Below are 22,060 nucleotides of genomic sequence, written 5' to 3'. Positions count from 1 at the left end.
TTAATTTCTATGTTATAAAAGTTATTCTCAGAGACATCTAAAGTTAATCTTGCTCATCAAAGTTGTTCTCTAAGACATAAAAGTTATTCTCAGAGTCATCAAAGTGATCTCTAATTCACCTTCGTTCACCCAAAGTTGTTCTCTAAGACACCTTCGTTCATCAAAGAAACTCTCCTTCTTCCATCATGTTATTCTTTAAGACATCTTCAGTCATAAAATTTCTCTCCAAAATGTAACTAGTTCAGCTTTTCATACCAAACCTGCATTTCTGTTAAAACATATTTTCTTAGTTGCTTTACCCTAAAACTGTTCTCTGAACTACACTGTTCAAACCTACGTAACCTATCCTCTCCACCCAATGTTACTTAGTTAACGTAACGTTCCTAAACCTAACTTTACCTATCCTAACATAACTTACCTTACCTTACCTATCTTACCTAACTTTACCTATCTTACCTAACTTAACCTGCGTAACCTAACTTTACCTATGTTACCTTACCTTACCTATCTTACCTAACTTTACCTATGTTACCTTACCTTACCTTACCTATCTTACCTAACTTAACCTGCATAACCTAACTTTACCTATGTTACCTTACCTTACCTATCTTACCTAACTTAACCTGCATAACCTAACTTTACCTATGTTACCTTACCTTACCTATCTTACCTAACTTAACCTGCATAACCTAACTTTACCTATGTTACCTTACCTTACCTATCTTACCTAACCTAACCTAACTTTACCTATGTTACCTTACCTTACCTTACCTTACCTATCTTACCTAACCTAACCTAACTTTACCTATGTTACCTAACTTAACCTTCATAACCTAACTTTACCTATCCTAACATAACTTACCTTACCTTCCCTATCTTACCTAACTTTACCTATCCTAACATAACTTACCTTACCTACCTTACCTAACTTAACCTGCTTAACCTAATTTACCTTACTTTACCTAACTTATATAACTTATCTTACCTATCCTAACGTAACCTAACTTGCTGTACCTAACTTAATCTTACATTCCCAAACTGATGTATCCTAACTTATCTAGTCAAACCAGACATGATCTAACTTACATAAGTATTCCTTCTTGTCTTTTGTGTTTCGTCAATCATTGTCTCATATTCATTTACTCATTTCATTAGTTAATTTCTCAAATGGTCACTTATGCATTTCAAGTGCTATTTGTTAGAGATTGGATATTTAAGCATTTCAAAGAATTTTTGTTATATATGGGCATTTACTCATTTCAAGGGATAATTTCTCAAATGGACGTTTTTGCATTTCAAGTGTTATTTGTTTAAGATTTGGTGTTTAACCATTTCAAAGGTTTTTGTTATATATGGGAACTTACTCATTTCAAGGGATAATTTCTCAAATGGACGTTTTTGCATTTCAAGTGTTATTTGTTTAAGATTTGGTGTTTAACCATTTCAAAGGTTTTTGTTATATATGGGAACTTACTCGTTTCAAGGGCCAATTTCTCAAATGGTCATTTTTGCAGATCAAGGGTTATTTGTTAAAGTTCATCAAGTTGCTCATAAGTTGTATTTATTATGTTTGTTATCATTTATTCTTATTCCCCAACCCCTTAACCTAACCTCTTGTAATCGTAGTGTATTTGGTAGGTTCTATCTTATGTTCTTATTCCCCAACCCTTTAACCTAACCTTTCAGATGTAGTTTTGTTTCTCCTTTTGTATATTTTTACCCAAACCTTCTTTCCTTCTTTTACTTTGATTCTCCTACTCCTTCTAACCCTCCTTTTCTATCTCCCTTATTCTCTCTCTTCCTCCCCCTCTCACTCATTTGCTCAAATGCTCTCTTCTCTCTCAAATTCAAGTCTTAATGCTCCCATTCTCACACCCTCACTCTCATTCACTTAGTTTTTCTTTTTCTCAAATTCAAGTCTTAGTGCTCCCATGCCCACACTCTCTCACATTCTCTCTTCTTTGGTCCCATTTTCTTCCGCCCCCTCTCTCTTACTCCTTGCTCTTCTTTCATGCTCTCACTCCCTTGAGCTCTTGTTTCTCAATTTGAAGTCTTAGTAGATCTGATTCTTTACTATTGTAATTTTTATTATTACTAAGATAAAGAATGAACTTATATGTGAAAACAAAGTAAAAGAAGGAAAGAAGGTTTGGGTAAAAATATACAAAAGGAGAAACAAAACTACATCTGAAAGGTTAGGTTAAAGGGTTGGGGAATAAGAACATAAGATAGAACCTACCAAATACACTACGATTACAAGAGGTTAGGTTAAGGGGTTGGGGAATAAGAATAAATGATAACAAACATAATAAATACAACTTATGAGCAACTTGATGAACTTTAACAAATAACCCTTGATCTGCAAAAATGACCATTTGAGAAATTATAATTCTTTGAAATGCTTAAATATCCAATCTCTAACAAATAGGACTTGAAATGCATAAGTGACCATTTGAGAAATTAACTAATGAAATGAGTAAATGAATATGAGACAATGATTGACGAAACACAAAAGACAAGAAGGAATACTTATGTAAGTTAGATCATGTCTGGTTTGACTAGATAAGTTAGGATACATCAGTTTGGGAATGTAAGATTAAGTTAGGTACAGCAAGTTAGGTTACGTTAGGATAGGTAAGATAAGTTATATAAGTTAGGTAAAGTAAGGTAAATTAGGTTAAGCAGGTTAAGTTAGGTAAGGTAGGTAAGGTAAGTTATGTTAGGATAGGTAAAGTTAGGTAAGATAGGGAAGGTAAGGTAAGTTATGTTAGGATAGGTAAAGTTAGGTTATGAAGGTTAAGTTAGGTAACATAGGTAAAGTTAGGTTAGGTTAGGTAAGATAGGTAAGGTAAGGTAAGGTAAGGTAACATAGGTAAAGTTAGGTTAGGTTAGGTAAGATAGGTAAGGTAAGGTAACATAGGTAAAGTTAGGTTATGCAGGTTAAGTTAGGTAAGATAGGTAAGGTAAGGTAACATAGGTAAAGTTAGGTTATGCAGGTTAAGTTAGGTAAGATAGGTAAGGTAAGGTAACATAGGTAAAGTTAGGTTATGCAGGTTAAGTTAGGTAAGATAGGTAAGGTAAGGTAAGGTAACATAGGTAAAGTTAGGTAAGATAGGTAAGGTAAGGTAACATAGGTAAAGTTAGGTTACGCAGGTTAAGTTAGGTAAGATAGGTAAAGTTAGGTAAGATAGGTAAGGTAAGGTAAGTTATGTTAGGATAGGTAAAGTTAGGTTTAGGAACGTTACGTTAACTAAGTAACATTGGGTGGAGAGGATAGGTTACGTAGGTTTGAACAGTGTAGTTCAGAGAACAGTTTTAGGGTAAAGCAACTAAGAAAATATGTTTTAACAGAAATGCAGGTTTGGTATGAAAAGCTGAACTAGTTACATTTTGGAGAGAAATTTTATGACTGAAGATGTCTTAAAGAATAACATGATGGAAGAAGGAGAGTTTCTTTGATGAACGAAGGTGTCTTAGAGAACAACTTTGGGTGAACGAAGGTGAATTAGAGATCACTTTGATGACTCTGAGAATAACTTTTATGTCTTAGAGAACAACTTTGATGAGCAAGATTAACTTTAGATGTCTCTGAGAATAACTTTTATAACATAGAAATTAACTTTAGATGTCTCTGAAAATATCTTTGATGACTTCGAGAATAACATTTGATGACTCTGAGAACAAGTTTGATAGCTCTGAGAATAACTTTAGATGTCTCTGAAAATAACTTTGATGAAAGAAGATGTCTTAGATTAACTTTTGATGACTTTGAAAACAAGTTTGATGAACAAAGATGTTTTGAAAGTTTCTCTGACGAACGAAGGTGACTCTGAGAATAGCTTTGGGTAGCTCTGAGAATAACTTTGTTGTCTTAGAATAACTTTTGATTGTTCTGAGAATAACTTTAGATATCTCTGAGAATAAGTTTGATGAACGAAGATATCTTACAGAGCAAATTTTATGTTTCGAAGAATAACTTTTTGATGACTCTGGGAATGACTTTGTTGTCTTAGAGAATAACTTTGAGGGCTTAGAGAATGTCTTTGATGAATGGAAGTGAGTTAGAGAATAACATATCATGACTGAGAATAACTTTTGATAACTCTGAGATTAACTTTGATGTCTTTGAAACAACTTTGATGAATTGGAGAATGTCTTTGAGAACATGAGTAGTATTTTGTTAGCTCAGAGAATAACTTTTTGATGACATAGAGAATAACTTTTATGTCTTAGAGAAGAACATTGATGGCTTAGAGAGAATATCTTTGATGAAAGATGATGTCTTGGATTAACTTTGACGTCTCTTGGAATAACTTTGATGACTGAGAATAACTTTTGATAGCTCTTAGAGAATAACTTTTATGAACGGAGATGTTTGAGATTAACTTTGATAGACTTATAACTCAGAATAACTTTTGTGGACATGAGAATATCTTTGGATAACTCTGAGATTAACTTTGATGTCTTTGAAACAACTTTGATGTACGAGAGTGAGTTAGAGATTACCTTTGTTAACTCTGAGATTAACTTTGATGAACGAGAAAATACTTTTTGATGACATCGAGAATAATTTGATAGCTCTGAGAATGACTTTTATGCCTCTGAGAATAACTTTGAGGATGCAAGTAAATTTTTGAGTGTTTGAGAGTGTCTTTTGATATCTCGAAGAGTCCCATTGAAGTCTTAAAGGATGTCTTTGATGTCTCAAAGGATGTCTTTGAGTGCAACTTTGATGTCTTTGAGTAAGTCCTTGATGTCTCGAAGAGAGTCTTTGACTATATTTCTTACTTAACGACATATAATTTTAGTTAGGAACAATGACGAATATGACTATTTTAGCGAAGTGAAAGGTTACTTTAGTTAAGAACAGTGTTGGAAAGAGGCTACACATGACTATTTTAAATGAGAGAAGTGATATTTCAGTTAAGAAATGACAAGGAAACATGATGAAGCAACTATTTTTTTAGTTGACTGATGAATACTTTAGTTAAGGAAAAAGACAAAACATGACGAGGGAGACTATTTTTTGTGATCCCCAAAGTATAATGTCAGTTAAGAACAGCGATGAAAGATATCTTTGGTTATTTTTTCTTACTTGACAAAACATAATTTTAGTTAAGCAAAAAGACAAAACATGATGAACATGGCTTTTTCTGTTGATTGATGGATAATTTTAGTTATGAAATGACAATGAAACATGAAGAACACGGTTATTTTCTGATGACTGGGGAATAAGTTTAGTTAAGAACAGTGCTGGAAAGATTCCTTTGACAATTTTTCTTACTTAGCGACATATAATTTTAGTTACGAAAGTGTTGAAAAAGTTACATTTGACTATTTTTTAGTGCTCCACAAAGTATAAATGTCAGTTAAGAACGACGATGATAGATATGTTTGACTATATTTTCTTTCTTGACGAAAACATAATGGCTGTTACGAAATGATGAATATGACTTTTTCTGTTGATTGATGGATAATTTTAGTTATGAAATGACAATGAAACATGAAGAACACGGCTATTTTCTGATGACTGGGGAATAAGTTTAGTTAAGAAATGATGAAAGTTATTATTTAGTTGATTGACGATGGATAAAAGCTAGTTACGAACAGTTTTGGAAAGTTTCCTTTGACAATTTTTTCCTGATGAAACATAGCGGCTGTTAAGAAAGTGCTGAAAGAAGTTTCCTTTGACAATTTTCAGCTAAGAGAAAGGTTGTTTTAGTTAAGAACAGTGTTGAACGAGGCTATTTCTGACTATTTTTAGTTGACTGGATAATAGGTTTAGTTGAGAAATGACGAAAGTGACTATGTTTTTAGTTGATTGGCGAAAGATTTTTTTAGTTAAGGAACGTTAAATAACATGTAAGGGGAAAAACCCAGAGAACATATGGGGAACATGGCAAAGAACACATGTAAGAAAAGTTGATGAATACAGTGAACATGCTGGGAATATGAACTTACAGAGAACATGAAAACATGATAAGGAGAATAGGGATTACAAAGAATGAACAATGGACTTGTGAAGAACATGGAGAATATGACAAAAGAATGTAGAAAACATGTAAGTGAAGGTGAAAAACGAAGTGATCTTGTGAGGAACATGAACTTGTAGAGGAACATGAATATTGACAAAGAACACAAAATATGGAAGTTAGCATGAATATTGAGTATAAAAGTTATACAGAGAACATATGAAAACATAGAAAATATGACTAGAATTTGTAGAGAACATAATGAGACTAAGAGAAAGATTACAGAAAAAATGGAGATACTTGTGAAAATATGAACTGAATGGGACTGTGAACATTTGAAGAACATGGAGTGAACACGGATGAGAATACGAAGAACACAGCTGAATATAGAGAAAATATGCAAATACAGTACGATTATTGAAGGTTTGGGTACGTTGGGGATGAGAAGGTAAGGGAGGGAAAGGGTAAGAGTTAAGCTGGAGACGGACTTGATCGAAAATATTTATGTCTGATGATCTAAGGCTGAGGGAATGGAGCTTGGTTAATGCCCTGATTAATTTTACTATGTTAGAAAATAAGGTGATCTTAAATCTTAGGATGATTTAGTTGGAAATAAAGAACTTGTACAAAATGAACTAAGCTGGGGCACAAGAGTTGAAACTTGATAACTGAACTGGGTTTTATTTACTATGTCTGAAAATGTAGTTGGGTGTTTAAATCTCAGGGGGATTTGGACTGAGAGTACTGAATTTACCGGAGTGAACTTGGACAGAGGACAAGAGCTAGAGTTTTATAATTGTTTACTTCATATTTACTATGTCTGAAATACAGAGGGTAAAAATTTCAGGGAAATTGATGGGTTATTTACAAAGATACGAAGGAGAACTAAGGTGGGGACGAGAGCTGGAGCTCGATAACTGACTTGATTTTATTTACGGTGTCTGAAATACAGAGGGTAAAAATTTCAGGGAAATTGGACTGTTACTAACGATCTTGTATAAACGAACTAAGGTGGGGGACAAGCGCTGGAGCTCGATAACTGTTTTGATCTTATTTACGGAGCCTGAAATACAGAGGGTAAAAATTTCAGGGAAATTGGACTGTTACTAACGAAGATACGAGAGAGAGCTAAGGCGGAGGACAAGCGCTGGAGCTTGGTAACTAAATTACTGTATTGAACTACATTTGAAATATGATTATTTTTAAATTTTAGAGGGATTGGAATGATAGTATTCATTATACGACAGGGGACTAAGGTGGGGGAACGTGAGCTAGAACATGCTTACTAACATGATTTATTTGTGTAAAACTGACTTGCTTAATGAAAAGGAGCAAACATACGATGTTGGAAAATAGTTGAACTGAACTGAATGAAAGGAGAGAGAGAGAGAGAGAGGAGGGACGGTCCAAATATTATGGAGAAGATAAGATAAGATACGAGCCGACTGGCTGGCCGGGCGTAAAGTAAATAAAGGTGACGCGAGAGATTGCGAGGTAAGGGGGGAGGGAGGGGGGTGTGATGTACGAAACCCTGAAAACCCTGGCTCACAAACACGAATTTCTAAATTTACATGAAAACTATGGCTTACACAGACGGATTTTGTAAGTTGAAAACATGTAAAACATGTCCGTAGAGTTCTCCTGGAAGCCCTAAAGAGCTACATACATTACTTGAATTTGTCCCATAAGGCCTTAACAAACTTCTATGTCTTGGAAATTATTTTTCTCATAAGAACTTTAACAAACTCATATGACATTATTTTTCATTATAAGAATTCCCTAATTCCAAATCTGTGACTCCCCAAATTCACCTGAAAACCCTAAAGCGCTACACACGAATTTCCAGAAAAAAAAAAAAATTGCCTGTGGCGCTTACAGTCCACAGGGGTCCTCCGGCCTGAAAAAAAAAGGAGCCGCTGGCGTGTCATCCTCACAGGGGTCCTCCGGCCTGAAAAAAAAGGAGCCGCTGGCGTGTCATCCTCACAGGGGTCCTCCGGCCTGAAAAAAAAAAGGAGCCGCTGGCGTGTCATCCCTACTACTCATATGAGCTCTGAAGCACTGCCAGGGTGTTTATGAGCTCTGAAGCACTGTCAGGGTGTTTATGAGCTCTGAAGCACTGCCAGGGTGTTTATGAGCTCTGAAGCACTGCCAGGGTGTTTATGAGCTCTGAAGCACTGCCAGGGTGTTTATGAGCTCTGAAGCACTGCCAGGGTGTTTATGAGCTCTGAAGCACTGCCAGGGTGTTTATGAGCTCTGAAGCACTGCCAGGATGTTTATGAGCTCTGAAGCACTGTCAGGGTGTATATGAGCTCTGAAGCACTGCCAGGGTGTATATGAGCTCTGAAGCACTGTCAGGGTGTTTATTCTGAAGCACTGCCAGGGTGTTTATGAGCTCTGAAGCACTGTCAGGGTGTCCATGAGCTCTGAAGCACTACCAGGGTGTTTATGAGCTCTGAAGCACTGCCAGGGTGTTTATGAGCTCTGAAGCACTGTCATGGTGTCCATGAGCTCTGAAGTACTACCAGGGTGTTTATGAGCTCTGAAGCACTGCCAGGGTGTTTATGAGCTCTGAAGCACTGCCAGGGTGTCCATGAGCTCTGAAGCACTGTCAGGGTGTTTATGAGCTCTGAAGCACTGCCAGGGTGTTTATGAGCTCTGAAGCACTGTCAGGGTGTTTATTCTGAAGCACTGTCAGGGTGTTTATTCTGAAGCACTGCCAGGGTGTTTATGAGCTCTGAAGCACTGCCAGGGTGTTTATGAGCTCTGAAGCACTGTCAGGATGTTTATGAGCTCTGAAGCACTGCCAGGGTGTCCATGAGCTCTGAAGCACTGCCAGGGTGTTTATATTAACCTTGAATTGTGAAGTTTGCAAGCTCGTTAACTGTTAAATAGATATAAAGAAAGCCGTCATATTTAAGAAAGGTGTAATGGTTTGGTAAGTGGTTGGATTTAGTTGATGGCTTCGGTCCAGAGTACTCGCCCAGAGGGATAGAGTACTGTCCCTCCCGTGATTCGAACCCGCACTTCTCGATTGTGAGTGGAGAACGACCCCGATAATACACATCACAGCAAGTTTCACTTCGTAAACATTGCTCATGCAAGCAGCTGTTTTGTGAAAAGTACCATAGATATAACATTATTTGTAATCTGTTGGAGATCTCAAATGTTGCTTATATTTTCAGATCATACCACTGTGGGGATGTGTGAGCAGCACTCCATACCTTGGCCACATCCCTGAACATCCTGGCGAACTGCAGCCGGACACTGCAGCTCCTGGCTTACCACAGAGCTTGACGCCGGACACTGCGCCTCCTGGCTTACCACAGAGCTTGACGCCGGACACTGCGCCTCCTGGCTTACCACAGAGCTTGACGCTGGACTCTGCACCTCCTGGCTTACCACAGAGCTTGACGCTGGACTCTGCAGCTCCTGGCTTACCACAGAGCTTGACGCTAGACACTGCACCTCCTGGCTTACCACAAAGCTTGACGCTGGACTCTGCACCTCCTGGCTTACCACAGAGCTTGACGCTGGACACTGCACCTCCTGGCTTACCACAGAGCTTGACGCTGGACACTGCACCTCCTGGCTTACCACAGAGCTTGACGCTGGACACTGCACCTCCTGGCTTACCACAGAGCTTGACGCTAGACACTGCACCTCCTGGCTTACCTCAGAGCTTGACGCTAGACAATGTACCAAAGAAAGAAAGCACCAAATCTCTAAATGAGCTCAAACACTCACGGAAGGAAAGTGAGAGCACGTTCATCCATCAGGAGGAAGATGAAAGGCTGGTCAAGAGCCAGGAGGAAGATGAGAGCAGCAACCAAGAAGAGAAAGAAGAGAGTGTGATGAACCAAGAAAAAGAGCGCGCCACACTGGCAGAGCCAACAAGTGCAGGAGAGAGAGCAGCGGTCCCCACCAACCTCGGGCCTCGTCCTCTCCTCGGAAGAAAACTGCTGGGGTTCTGGAGACAAGGCGACACCCGCCATCAACTCCACACACCTGGCATAGTTAGCGTGCACAAGCTCAGGGCTCCTCAGCAACAACCAAAATATTCAGTAAGTATGTTTTGTGTAACTATTTACAGAATCTTTCAAACACAAACCTGTTTAAGTAACTTTAGACGAGTTTATCCACCACCACCATTATCTGGATACCGTATTGCACGCCCTACCCCCAATATCCACTGCTCGATATTGTAGTTTATACAGCACTACCACTCACAGGATGGGTATGGGATGCACTACCACTCACTTTATGGGTTTTGGGTACACTACCACTCACAAGATGGGTATGGAGTGATATACTACTCACGGGATGGGTATGGAGTGATATACCACTCACAGGATGGGTATATATAGGGTGCACTACCACTCACGGGATGGGTATGGAGTGTGGGAAATTTTACCCACCATATCTATATTATTATCTAAGAAATGTATTATTTCTATATCATATCTATATCATATCAAAATCATATGAAACTCATAGCAGAATCACTATAGATTCATTATACAACTTGATCCTAGATGACAATGCCACTATGATCACGTACTCCATAGGGCCCTATAGATACCTACGTGACTTTGTGCATGATCTCTCAAGGATCCAGAAGCTTCTAGAAGGATTCTTAATTGAAAAATTATTGGAACATTAATCAGTATCCGGTAGGGATTATAAATCGAATCCTTAATAAGAATCGGTGGTACTATCAAGTACTACTTATAATCTTTAAATCCTGTATCTAATTATATTACAATCACATCTTATCTCAATCATACGTCTAAACAGTAAAAATAATCAATCAATATTCATTAAAAGGCTTCCGTGCTCTGGGAGCATGGGGGGGGGGGGGGCGATGGCTGGGAGAGAAGCACCCACCACACCCTGCGGCAGAACGTGTTTGTTGACAAAAGAGTGAACAAGTGTTATAGTGTCTTGCGAACATTACTTAGCTCAGGACACCTTATCGAATTATCTTTATCACCAGTGATTACTCTCTAGAACTGGGGGAATACCTGGACAATATCTACAAGGAAAATTCCTAGAACATTTATATCAAATAAGAGTGTATAGTGGAGCTCACAGTGATACTGTCTCCACCTCCACCCTCATCCTTCTGCAACTGCAATTAAGGGCATTCACGTAGCAACGCTACTAGATCATCATACAGCAAAGCTATGACATAAAGTATCGTGCCTAACTCGACAATAGAGAGTTATTCAGTCTGGCACACTGTCAGACAGCCACATCGGCAGTCAGAGAAGTATATTGATGTTATTTAGTATATTAATTGGCCAATTCTATGCTTGTGTAACTTTAATACATTAAACAAGTCTGTCTGTCGGTTATAGAGCAAGGCAATGCCTCATATTTCAGTAAGTTTATTAATATTGTAGTGCAGCAGTTGAATCTTCTCTTAAGCACAAAACTTCATGAGTGTCCCTTTTGTGGTAAAAGATTCACATTAGTCACATTAACCAAGACCTCACGAGTGTCCATTGTGTAGGAAAAGATTCAATCAAGCTGATTGAACCTCTTCATATAAATAAATATATCTGTAGATATACTTAAATATATAAATTAAGTTAACAATTGCTTGCTTAGTTATCTTTAATTTATTATATAAGTTCATTTAATTGAATATAATTTCTAATACTTAGTTAACAGTACCTAGTTAACAGTACTTAGAATACATTTAAGGTCATTTATCATATTTCTACAATTTAAATTGTTGTTTATAGTATAAGAATATATTGGCTGTTGATAGTTATGGTGCTAGGCTAGACTATGTACTTGTTTCAATCTCTGATTTAAACAGAACCAGTCTTCAGTCATAGAACTGAATTTATTAAATCTTATCCTTGTATGAAATTATACAAGTTAATGTGAGATAGCTGTCTGCAGGTGGACTGTGGATCTTCAACCAACCTAACAACTAATTCATTCACCTCACCTGCCTCTTACAGCCCACAATCTGTCATTAGGAAAAGAGGAGCTAGGATTTTCGACCCTAGCTAGAGATTTTAGTTGAATTACTTTGCAGAGAGTAATTTTTAATTTAGTTCAGTACAAGTCCCTGGTAGTTCTCCTCTCATATCAATCCCAGCAGGTTTTTCCCACATGGGGTGCACTATCACTCAGAAGATAGGTATGGGGTGCATTACCTCTCACAGGATGGGTATGGGGTACACTATCACTTAGGTACAAGAATTCAACCAACTATGAACCACTTAGTTTGATGAAAGGGAACAGTAGAGCAACAGAAGTACACTTACATCGCATCAGGCTTGGATACCCATGTGCATGGGAAATAGGCTTACAGGTTCCGGAAGATGTGAGGAAATGTCAACACTGTGGAGAAATGCCTGACAGACCACTGGAACATTATCTAACACAGTGCACAGTTACAAACCCATTAAGATTTCAACTTAGATTCAACAGAGCAGAAGAAGTTGTTAAACACATATGGCAAAATCTTACTGAAGCGACCATACGAGTCATAAATACTCATACTCCGCCCAAGTAAAACAGAAACAAGCCACACTTAGTGGGCCAGCCAGAGGCTTAGGGCCAGTGCAGGAATATTCCTGCAAAAAAAAAAAAAAACCAGATTGCGTAGAATCCAGCCTTATTTTGCTCTTTTATTAAAGATAATCGTTTATTAATAGATTCACCTTTAGTTAGTAAATATATCACCGTTTACTGGAATTCATTTATACAGCTATGATCAAGTGTTCTAATGAATGAAATGAAAAGCCGAATTTCCACTCTGAATCGTTCTCGTTCATTTAATATCGTCTAAATTAATTGACATGCACTACGAGAAAATATTTGTTGCCGCATAATACATTAATCTATGATGTAAATATTCGTCATACCCCATCTCCTTCCTTACTGAACATTAAGTGAATATTATGATTTATGCTCGGGATCCCGGCCTTGGGAGCTATTGCGCATGCACCACCAGGGACGAAGAGGGAGAGACACATGAGAACCGCCATTGTTGAGGTATTCTGAAGTTTTCTTATTGACATCGGTCCCAATTCGGATCATCTGGCTATCTACAGGCTCCAGACTGATTCTGCAACTTCAGTTATTTACGAAAACCATGTTCGGCATGGATGAAGTATCTTTACTAAATTGTACAGGTCTTTATCATTTATTTAGGTTGTTTCTCTGTCGTTACGCTATGCCACAACATTAAATCTCACGTAAGTGTACCTTTGATCCCCAAATCCATTTAGAATTAACGATTAAATGAATGATTCTAGGGTTTGGAGTGGAATTTACATAATATTTGCATTTCAGTGTGAGATTAACGGCAAAAAAAAGACTAATTTCTGCCTACGAGTTCACGTGTTTCTCGAGAGCTGCTGACTCGAACAAGATTAAACGGGTTGACTTCGTTGGACATGCTCTACGTTCATCTTAGACAGCTAAGCTGTTTACTTGTTTAATTTGTAGATAACCAAATTATTAATTTTTCAGTTTACCAGATAATTTGAATGATTTATCTCATTAATGGATGTGCATTAACATCTCAATATTTCATTAATGGAAGTGTATTTACTTCTTATTATTATTTGAAGTGCATTAATTTCATATTGTAGAATAACCCCCCAAGTTGTAGGGTATCATTTATTTTATTTATTATTTTATTTATTTATTTATGCATATACAAGAATGTACATAAGGAATGTGAGGATACAATTATGGTAATTACAGTCTTGTAAAGCCACTAGCACGCGCAGCGTTTCGGGCAGGTCCTTAATCTAAGAAAATTTTAAGGAGGTAAATACTTGCAAAATTTATAGACAAAAAAAATGATAACAGATTACATGGAATGAAAAAAAAAAAAGATGAGAGAAAATTATAGGTACAGTATATTAAAGCACATAGGTAGCTATGATTGATTGCAATGACAGCTTAAAATGGTAGTTGACAACAATTTGGTAGGCACAATACAGCAGAAACAATATAAGATTGATTGCAATGACAGCTTGAATGGTAGTTGACAAAAATTGGTAGTCACAATACAGCATATGGCTAGCACATAAAAGAAGACAGCAATGAACACAATGATAAGGTTGTTTGATATTACATAAAAATTAGGAGATTGGGTACCACTAGGTACAGAGCAAATTTAAAGCTCAGTGTAGGAAACTAAATAGATGAAGTTTGATCTGATCAGTTTGAAACTGATCAGTTTTTGTCAGATTTTGTCAGAAACTGTCAGATCAGAAGTTTGAAACTGATCAGTTTTTAGTTCTGAATTATTACTAATATTCCAGTTCAATCCTCTAGATATATTTAATCACATTAAAGTATTCATTATGGGAGATCCATAAGCCACTAGTTCTCTTGATTATTAATAGAATTCTGGTCCTTCGAAGCATGTAGCATTATTCGTTATAGAACTAGATTCTTCCCCACACACTTGTGGTTATGTGTTCTTGAAGGATGTAGTTGATGTTTGATACAGAAGATAAATCTGATGTGATTTTGATATGATTATGATGTAAAATATAGATATGATATAGAAATAATACATTTCTTACATGTACAAGAAACAATACAGTAAAGAAAAGAATAATAATAAACAATAATAAATAAACAATAAAGAAACAATACATTTCTTAGATTATAATATTGATATAGTGAGTGGAATTTTCCACAATCTTCCCTATCCACTGGGACTTTGACACTGTTGCTATCCACTGGGACTTTGACACTGTTGCTAACAACCTCTAACATATCGCATGGCCCAGGTCAACCAAGGACACCAGAATGGTTCACAATAGGGTGGAAGAAAACACACAAACATTTGCCAGCCTTCACTGGGAATATGTAAATGAACAATCCTAATCCTACTCTTGTATAAAATGGCACCACGAGTATCATTAAGTACTAGCACTAGTTACCACATGAGCGATCCTGCAACTTGACGTAACAAGTGAGGGGATGAACCTCCAACTGCCGCCGTCACTCAAGAGAGAAGTGAACGAGCATATCCACTGTTTACACACACCATCTATCCGGGGGTTCCAATGTTTTTTCTGGCTCTCAATATATTTATTTTTAATTTATTTATTTTAAAATTGGTTTACAACATTTAACACATATTTTTCAACATGCTTTTCTGTCAATGAATGTACTTGAAATATTTTTTTTAACAGTATTTAGTGCTTGTTTACATCTTTTTAGAGAACGTCGTTTTCTCACTGTGATTATAGAATAACTCTGCACATGTGCTACTGGGTGGACTGGTGGGAAATTTGAAAGTTAGCTTTCCTCTAAGGTCCCTTCCTTATCCTGAGCCTCTTTTTATACTGACGACATAGTCTGATTACAGTAGGAGCATGCAGTGGTCCTACTGTATGGCCAAGACCAAGGTGTTTGAATTTGTTTACGTAGTCAAGCTGGGAGCTCTCATGAAGGCGTGTCAAAAACTTTTGTTATAGCTGTGTCTCAGAGGCCTATTAAGAATTTAGTGGTGGTGGACCTTTATATGTTGTCTAGGGGAATAGATGATTGTACTTGAGCCTTGGGCAATTTGAGCCTAGGGCAATTTGAGCCTAGGGCAATTTGAGCCTAGGGCAATTTGAGCCTAGGGCAATTTGAGCCTAGGGCAAATCAAGGAGTAAGGAAAACAGCTTATTACATAGACACGAATTTATATGCAAAGACACTCAAAAATATTCAATAAGGTGATATCCTTACAATACATGGTCATTTAGTATTATTGAAAAGTCACTGGCGGGCTCTAGATACCTTAAGGCTCAAAGTCCCAAACCTGGAACCGTACACACAGCTTATCAAGCCACAGTTATCAAGCCAGTGACGCATATATATACACCTCTAGGAAACTTGGGGCCAGATTCACGAAAGCACTTACGCAAGCACTTAAGAACCTGTTTATCTTTTCTCAATTTTTGGCGGCTTTGTTTCTAATTATTAAACAGTTAATGAGCTCCAAAGTACCAGGAGGCTGTTTATAACAATAACAACAGTTGAATGGGAAGTTTTCATGCTTGTAAACTGTTTAATAAATGTAACCAAAGCCGTCAAAGATTGAGGAAAGATGTACACGTTCGTAAGTGCTTTCGTAAGTGCTTTCGTGAATCTGGCCCCTGGACTCTCTCTTAAAGAACACCTCCAAAGTCTGCATAACTACTCCTCTACAATATCTTCCATCCCTGTTTAAATACATAGGTAGACTTATCTGACTGTACGGCCGGAGAAACCCCTCAAATAGCAGGACCGGGTCGGCTGCGATTCACCTCCCCTCAAGTCAAAATGGCGTCCACCTCTCTTGCGTCATCGCCCCTTAATACTCTATGCTTTTCATTTGCAATCAAACCCTTTATTGACTTTATTTACCATATTCCCCATGCATGCTTTTAGATTGAGTCCATTTTTCCCTCACATAGTTAGGCTATTCCAGTTCACATTATTCCTGACAATCTCCAGCTGAGAAGGTACTACTTTGCTGGGCGGAGTAACTCGCGGAGTAACTGGTAACTCGTCTCCCTGAAATCAGCTGTAGATATTTTCCTATCAAAATTCTCCACTGTGTCCACCAACATTTTATACTTGAAACTAACCTCCACAGGAGGTAAGGTTCATAACAGGAGCCATCATACATCATACACGAAGAACAAGCCAGCAGACCGACCAACGCCAGTTAAGTATGCTATATAAATAACATATTGCCATTGTTGTTGACGGCAGGTGTGGGATAGTTGGCGTGGTGTGAGGCCAGGAGAGAAAGAGTGGCACTACAGTGTTGTGGACCAGCAGGCCCGGAGGGTCCATGGCCACCATGCCTACTACAGTCCGACCTCACAGCGGGGCACCTACTTCGTCCACTTCGCCGACGGCAAAGTTCTGCTCGTCACATACACTGCCGACCACCGCGGTTACACACCCAAACTCAGGTTTTATTCCCCTTCTAGTATTTATTGAAGCTATGTAAAGGTGTATAAAATGTGCTAATTATATGAACATAATGATAAAATCAGAAGGAACCATGAGGAGGATTTGAACTAATGCTCTGGGTGCTTCCAAGCACACGCTTCAGACCACTAACCAGAACATAGGTTTGAATCCACCTCGTGGCTCTTGCTGAATTCTCATTGATGCATCACGTTAATGTAATTTCTTTGTGCATTAACATAATGTCACTAAAATATATTCAAAGAAAATTGCAGCACTTGCCTTTAACTTACTTTTAAGACAATATTAACACAAGGACTATTAAACTATCTTAATATTAAATCAAATTTGCAGATACTTCGTGAATCAGGATGAGTTAAACTCCATCCTTACCAGTCACGGCGGCTCCCTTATACCCGTGGGTCGTCCCTCACCCCCAGTCTACAAGCCCTTCTCCACCAGTCACGGCGGCTCCCTTATACCCGTGGGTCGTCCCTCACCCCCAGTCTACAAGCCCTTCTCTACCAGTCACGGCGGCTCCCTTCTCCCCGTGGGTCGTCCCTCACCCCCAGTCTACAAGCCCTTCTCCACCAGTCACGGTGGCTCCCTTCTCCCAGGAGGTCGTCCCTCACCCCCAGTCTACAAGCCCTTCTCTACCAGTCACGGCGGCTCCCTTCTCCCCGTGGGTCGTCCCTCACCCCCAGTCTACAAGCCCTTCTCCACCAGTCACGGCGGCTCCCTTCTCCCCGTGGGTCGTCCCTCACCCCCAGTCTACAAGCCCTTCTCTACCAGTCACGGCGGCTCCCTTCTCCCCGTGGGTCGTCCCTCACCCCCAGTCTACAAGCCCTTCTCCACCAGTCACGGCGGCTCCCTTCTCCCCGTGGGTCGTCCCTCACCCCCAGTCTACAAGCCCTTCTCTACCAGTCACGGCGGCTCCCTTATACCCGTGGGTCGTCCCTCACCCCCAGTCTACAAGCCCTTCTCCACCAGTCACGGCGGCTCCCTTCTCCCCGTGGGTCGTCCCTCACCCCCAGTCTACAAGCCCTTCTCTACCAGTCACGGCGGCTCCCTTCTCCCCGTGGGTCGTCCCTCACCCCCAGTCTACAAGCCCTTCTCTACCAGTCACGGCGGCTCCCTTCTCCCCGTGGGTCGTCCCTCACCCCCAGTCTACAAGCCCTTCTCCACCAGTCACGGCGGCTCCCTTATACCCGTGGGTCGTCCCTCACCCCCAGTCTACAAGCCCTTCTCCACTTGCCTCCCCTTCACCACACCTGCTAATGATGTGTCTTCTAGTACACCTGCTGACAATGTCTTTTCAACAACACCTGTTGATGAAAGCACCGACACCATCACTCCTCCTGAAACCTTGTCATCAAGACCTGTTGATGGTTCCTCAACCCCCACACTTGTAAACGGTTTCCTAATCACAGTATCTACTAATATTGCTACACATACCATACCTGTTGATGATATTTCTACTAATACACCCATTGGTGACTTCATCACCATTCATATTGATGACATCCTTACCACACCATCTGTTGTTGATGACTCTAGCACACCTGTTGATGACACCACCACCAACACACCTGTTGATGACACCACCACCAACACACCTGTTGATGACACCACCACCGACACACCTGTTGATGACGCCACCACCAACACACCTGTTGATGACGCCACCACCAACACACCTGTTGATGACACCACCACCAACACACCTGTTGATGACACCACCACCAACACACCTGTTGATGACGCCACCACCAACACACCTGTTGATGACGCCACCACCAACACACCTGTTGATGACACCACCACCAACACACCTGTTGATGACACCACCACCAACACACCTGTTGATGACACCACCACCAACACACCTGTTGATGACACCACCACCAACACACCTGTTGATGACGCCACCAACACACCTGTTGATGACACCACCACCAACACACCTGTTGATGACACTACCACCAACACACCTGTTGATGACACCACCACCAACACACCTGTTGATGACACCACCACCAACACACCTGTTGATGACACTACCACCAACACACCTGTTGATGACACCACCACCAACACACCTGTTGATGACACCACCACCAACACACCTGTTGATGACACCACCACCGACACACCTGTTAAAGAGAAGCAGGCAACTACACAAACTCCCGATAATGAGGCAGTCAACATGTCTAAACGTGAGGCGGAAACTACTCTGAATCTTGAGATGGTAGGTGACAACTCAGACGAGGATTATAAAGATGGAGTTAAGGAGGACGTAAATTTAAGAGACTCTCCAGAAAGTCTTCAGGTAGATTCAGATTATAAATACACAGATTATTCCAATGAAGACGTAGAGGAATTTAATACTGAGGACGGGAATACAGATGAATTAGCATTGCCTAAGTTAGCATCACTGATATCAAACCAACATTCTTCAAAGTACATGTTGAACGCCACTACGCACACATATGCAGGCGAATTTCATGAAAATGAAAAGATAAATGGCTATTTTATCAATGTTGACAGTAGTGTTACCAGTGGAAATGTAGGTGAAGAATGGATGAATGATTCTGAGATTACTGTGACCCCAGACACAGAGACTCTTACATACACTGATAACCAAGACCTGATAGTAATGGCAGTTAGGGGAAAAGAAACCATGATAGATTCATTTGTGGGTGTTGACGCTGAGCCACTGAAACACAGTGGTGTCTCAGAGCCAGACACAACCGGTGGCTCAAGGCTAGACACAACTGGTGGCTCAAGGCTAGACACAACCGGTGGCTCAAGGCTAGACACAACCAGTGGCTCAAGGCTAGACACAACTGGTGGCTCAAGGCTAGACACAACCGGAGACTCAGGGCCAGACACAACCTTCAGAGTAAAGTCTACGAGACAGCCGCACATTTCTCAAGTGCCCACACTGTGGTCCAATAACAGAAGCATCACAAAGAAAGGTAATGTTGTCCACATCTCACCTCCACCTTCATCTTCTGATCAGGCAGTGTTCAAGGCACTTTTATCTAAGCAGCTCAGTCAACAGATGCATAGGTTCAGTGGCCTGGACGAGTCAAAAGTGGCAGAAGGTAAGACTTACACTTTGGTATCAGTTACCATGCAACCTTCTGTTGTTGCGTCCATTGTACCGTCCGGTGACACCAAGCCTCAGTACACAGCCATATCTGTTTTCCCGGGTAGTAAAGCTGGGTCTCTTCCTACCTCACCTGCCACACGCAAAACTTCATCCATACAACACAACAAGAGCATTCCTGTTGGCAATTCTTCATCCAGTAATTTTGAGGATGTATCTCGCCCACAAGTTGAAAGCACTGTATTGAACCTCAAGGGCGCCTCTTCCACACAAGCTAACAATTTCATTTCCACTAAGTCACACCATTTTCCACCCATAAAAGGTAAATTATATGAAGTGAAGGTGACTAATGTAGTGTCTTCAGAGGTGGGTGGTAGAAATGGTACGCAAGCCACTTCTGACTCATCTACTGGTTCAAGAATCCCAAGTATTGCTTTGATGCAACATTTACGGGGTAGGAAAGTCCTGGAACACTCCAGCGCTCACCCTCACACACAGCTGTCACCTCAACCCTCACTTCTATTTTCAAGACCTCAGCGTTTCCATCTCACTCCACATCGTCATCTATTTCAATCTCATCAACTCTTCCCAGAGGGCTCTAAAGTAGACACGGTCCATTCACTACTAACACACGGACCACCTCCTGTGTTCCTCTCAGACGAAACACCTGTCTTTACCCAGGACGAACAACGGCCCACGTTGTCCGTCCTGGCTCGCAATGCTCGCCTCTACTCTCTCTGGCTCACAAGGCATCACAAGTCACCACATCTGAGAGAAGAAAAGGCCAATGTACTAGATATAAAGAGATGAAGCAGATAAAAAAATTAATTGTGTATAACATTTTGTGATATAATGTTTATAAGATGATCAATGGGTTTCATTATACCTTTAAAAGTTAATCAACAAATAAATAAGAGCAGAACTTAGGTACTAAATATATTGTTACCAAATAATGTGATAGTATGTGCATCATTGTAATTGACTTGCAACTGCATTTATAAATACTTACAGCAATATTGAATTAATACATGAATTTACCCGAATTTACCTGAGGGCCACTAATACTCTAGTGGCCTTGACGAGGGCAGGAAGCTGGTGGCTTGCCAAAAGTCCCATTTGCCTTGATGATTTTTTCCGCTTGAATTTAAAAATTTAAGACTCTTGGCATTTGCGGGTAAGCGGTTCCATGGGTTAATAACCCTGTGGGTTAAAAAGCATCTGCTGTTCTCAGTCCAACATTGTGGCTTGTTGAGCATGAAATCGTTGCTCCTTGTTTGTGTTACATCTGACCTTTTGAAGAACTTGTCCGGATAAACATCCTCCAAATTATTCAATATTTTAAAAGTTTCAATGAGATCTGCCCTGCCATGCCTAGTTTGCATTGTTGTTAGCCCTGTGGCCCTCAACCATTCCTAAGAGGTGAGTTGACTTAGCTCTGGAATTATTTTTGATGCCTGGTGTTGCACTTTCTCCAGAGCAGCTATGTCCTTCTAAAGATGTAGTCTCCATGCTTGGATACAATAATCCAGGAGGAGGCGAGTAGGGAAAAAGGAGACTACCACCGTGCGTGGGCTACCCTGCAACATTGCATAGTAAGTTGTTGGGTGTTGCACAGCCATAGTCTAGCAAGATGATCAATGTTGCAAGTGTTAGGTTTAATTATAACAGATGTTAAGCATAGCATGTTTTGAACAGATGCTTTTTTATTTATAACCTTGTAAATAGTAAGTTAAGTACCATATACCTGTTGTTGTTATTGTTGTTGGTTGTTAACAATAAACCATGTTGACGAAGATTGTTTCTCTTCCGCCTTAAACGTAACAGTGGCGACGAGGATTTTTAAACATCTAAGGCAGAGAACCCGGGTACGAGACAAAGTGTGAGGATCAGGAGAGAGCAGGGTACATCGTGTGGACGAATGGTATACAACAGTGAGTTGTGCAACCCATCGTGTGGCAATGGCTACCCCACTCATCTCAGTGGAGCTGTTTAATGCCACCAAGATCTCGTTGGACCTGTGGCTCAGCCTGCTGGA

General features: G+C 39.9%; 1 protein-coding gene across 1 annotated transcript in view; it reads left to right on the top strand.

Moving 5' to 3' along the window:
• Nucleotides 1-21,795, top strand: part of LOC138359667 (mucin-12-like) — a 40,364-nt gene extending 18,569 nt beyond the window's left edge. The window contains exons 3-5 of the mRNA XM_069319086.1: nucleotides 9,155-10,033; nucleotides 16,710-16,915; nucleotides 17,268-21,795. Coding sequence (XP_069175187.1) covers nucleotides 9,155-10,033; nucleotides 16,710-16,915; nucleotides 17,268-20,835 — 4,653 coding nt within the window. The 3' untranslated portion in view covers nucleotides 20,836-21,795. The remainder of the gene's footprint in view (nucleotides 1-9,154; nucleotides 10,034-16,709; nucleotides 16,916-17,267) is intronic.
• The last annotated feature ends 265 nt before the right edge of the window (nucleotides 21,796-22,060 follow it).

The sequence above is a fragment of the Procambarus clarkii genome, chromosome 92, assembly GCF_040958095.1.
Source record: "Procambarus clarkii isolate CNS0578487 chromosome 92, FALCON_Pclarkii_2.0, whole genome shotgun sequence".
In the NCBI taxonomy this organism is placed as follows: domain Eukaryota; kingdom Metazoa; phylum Arthropoda; class Malacostraca; order Decapoda; family Cambaridae; genus Procambarus; species Procambarus clarkii.
The sequence above is the reverse complement of the archived record's forward strand: the minus strand, read 5'-3'. Positions and strand labels throughout refer to the sequence as shown.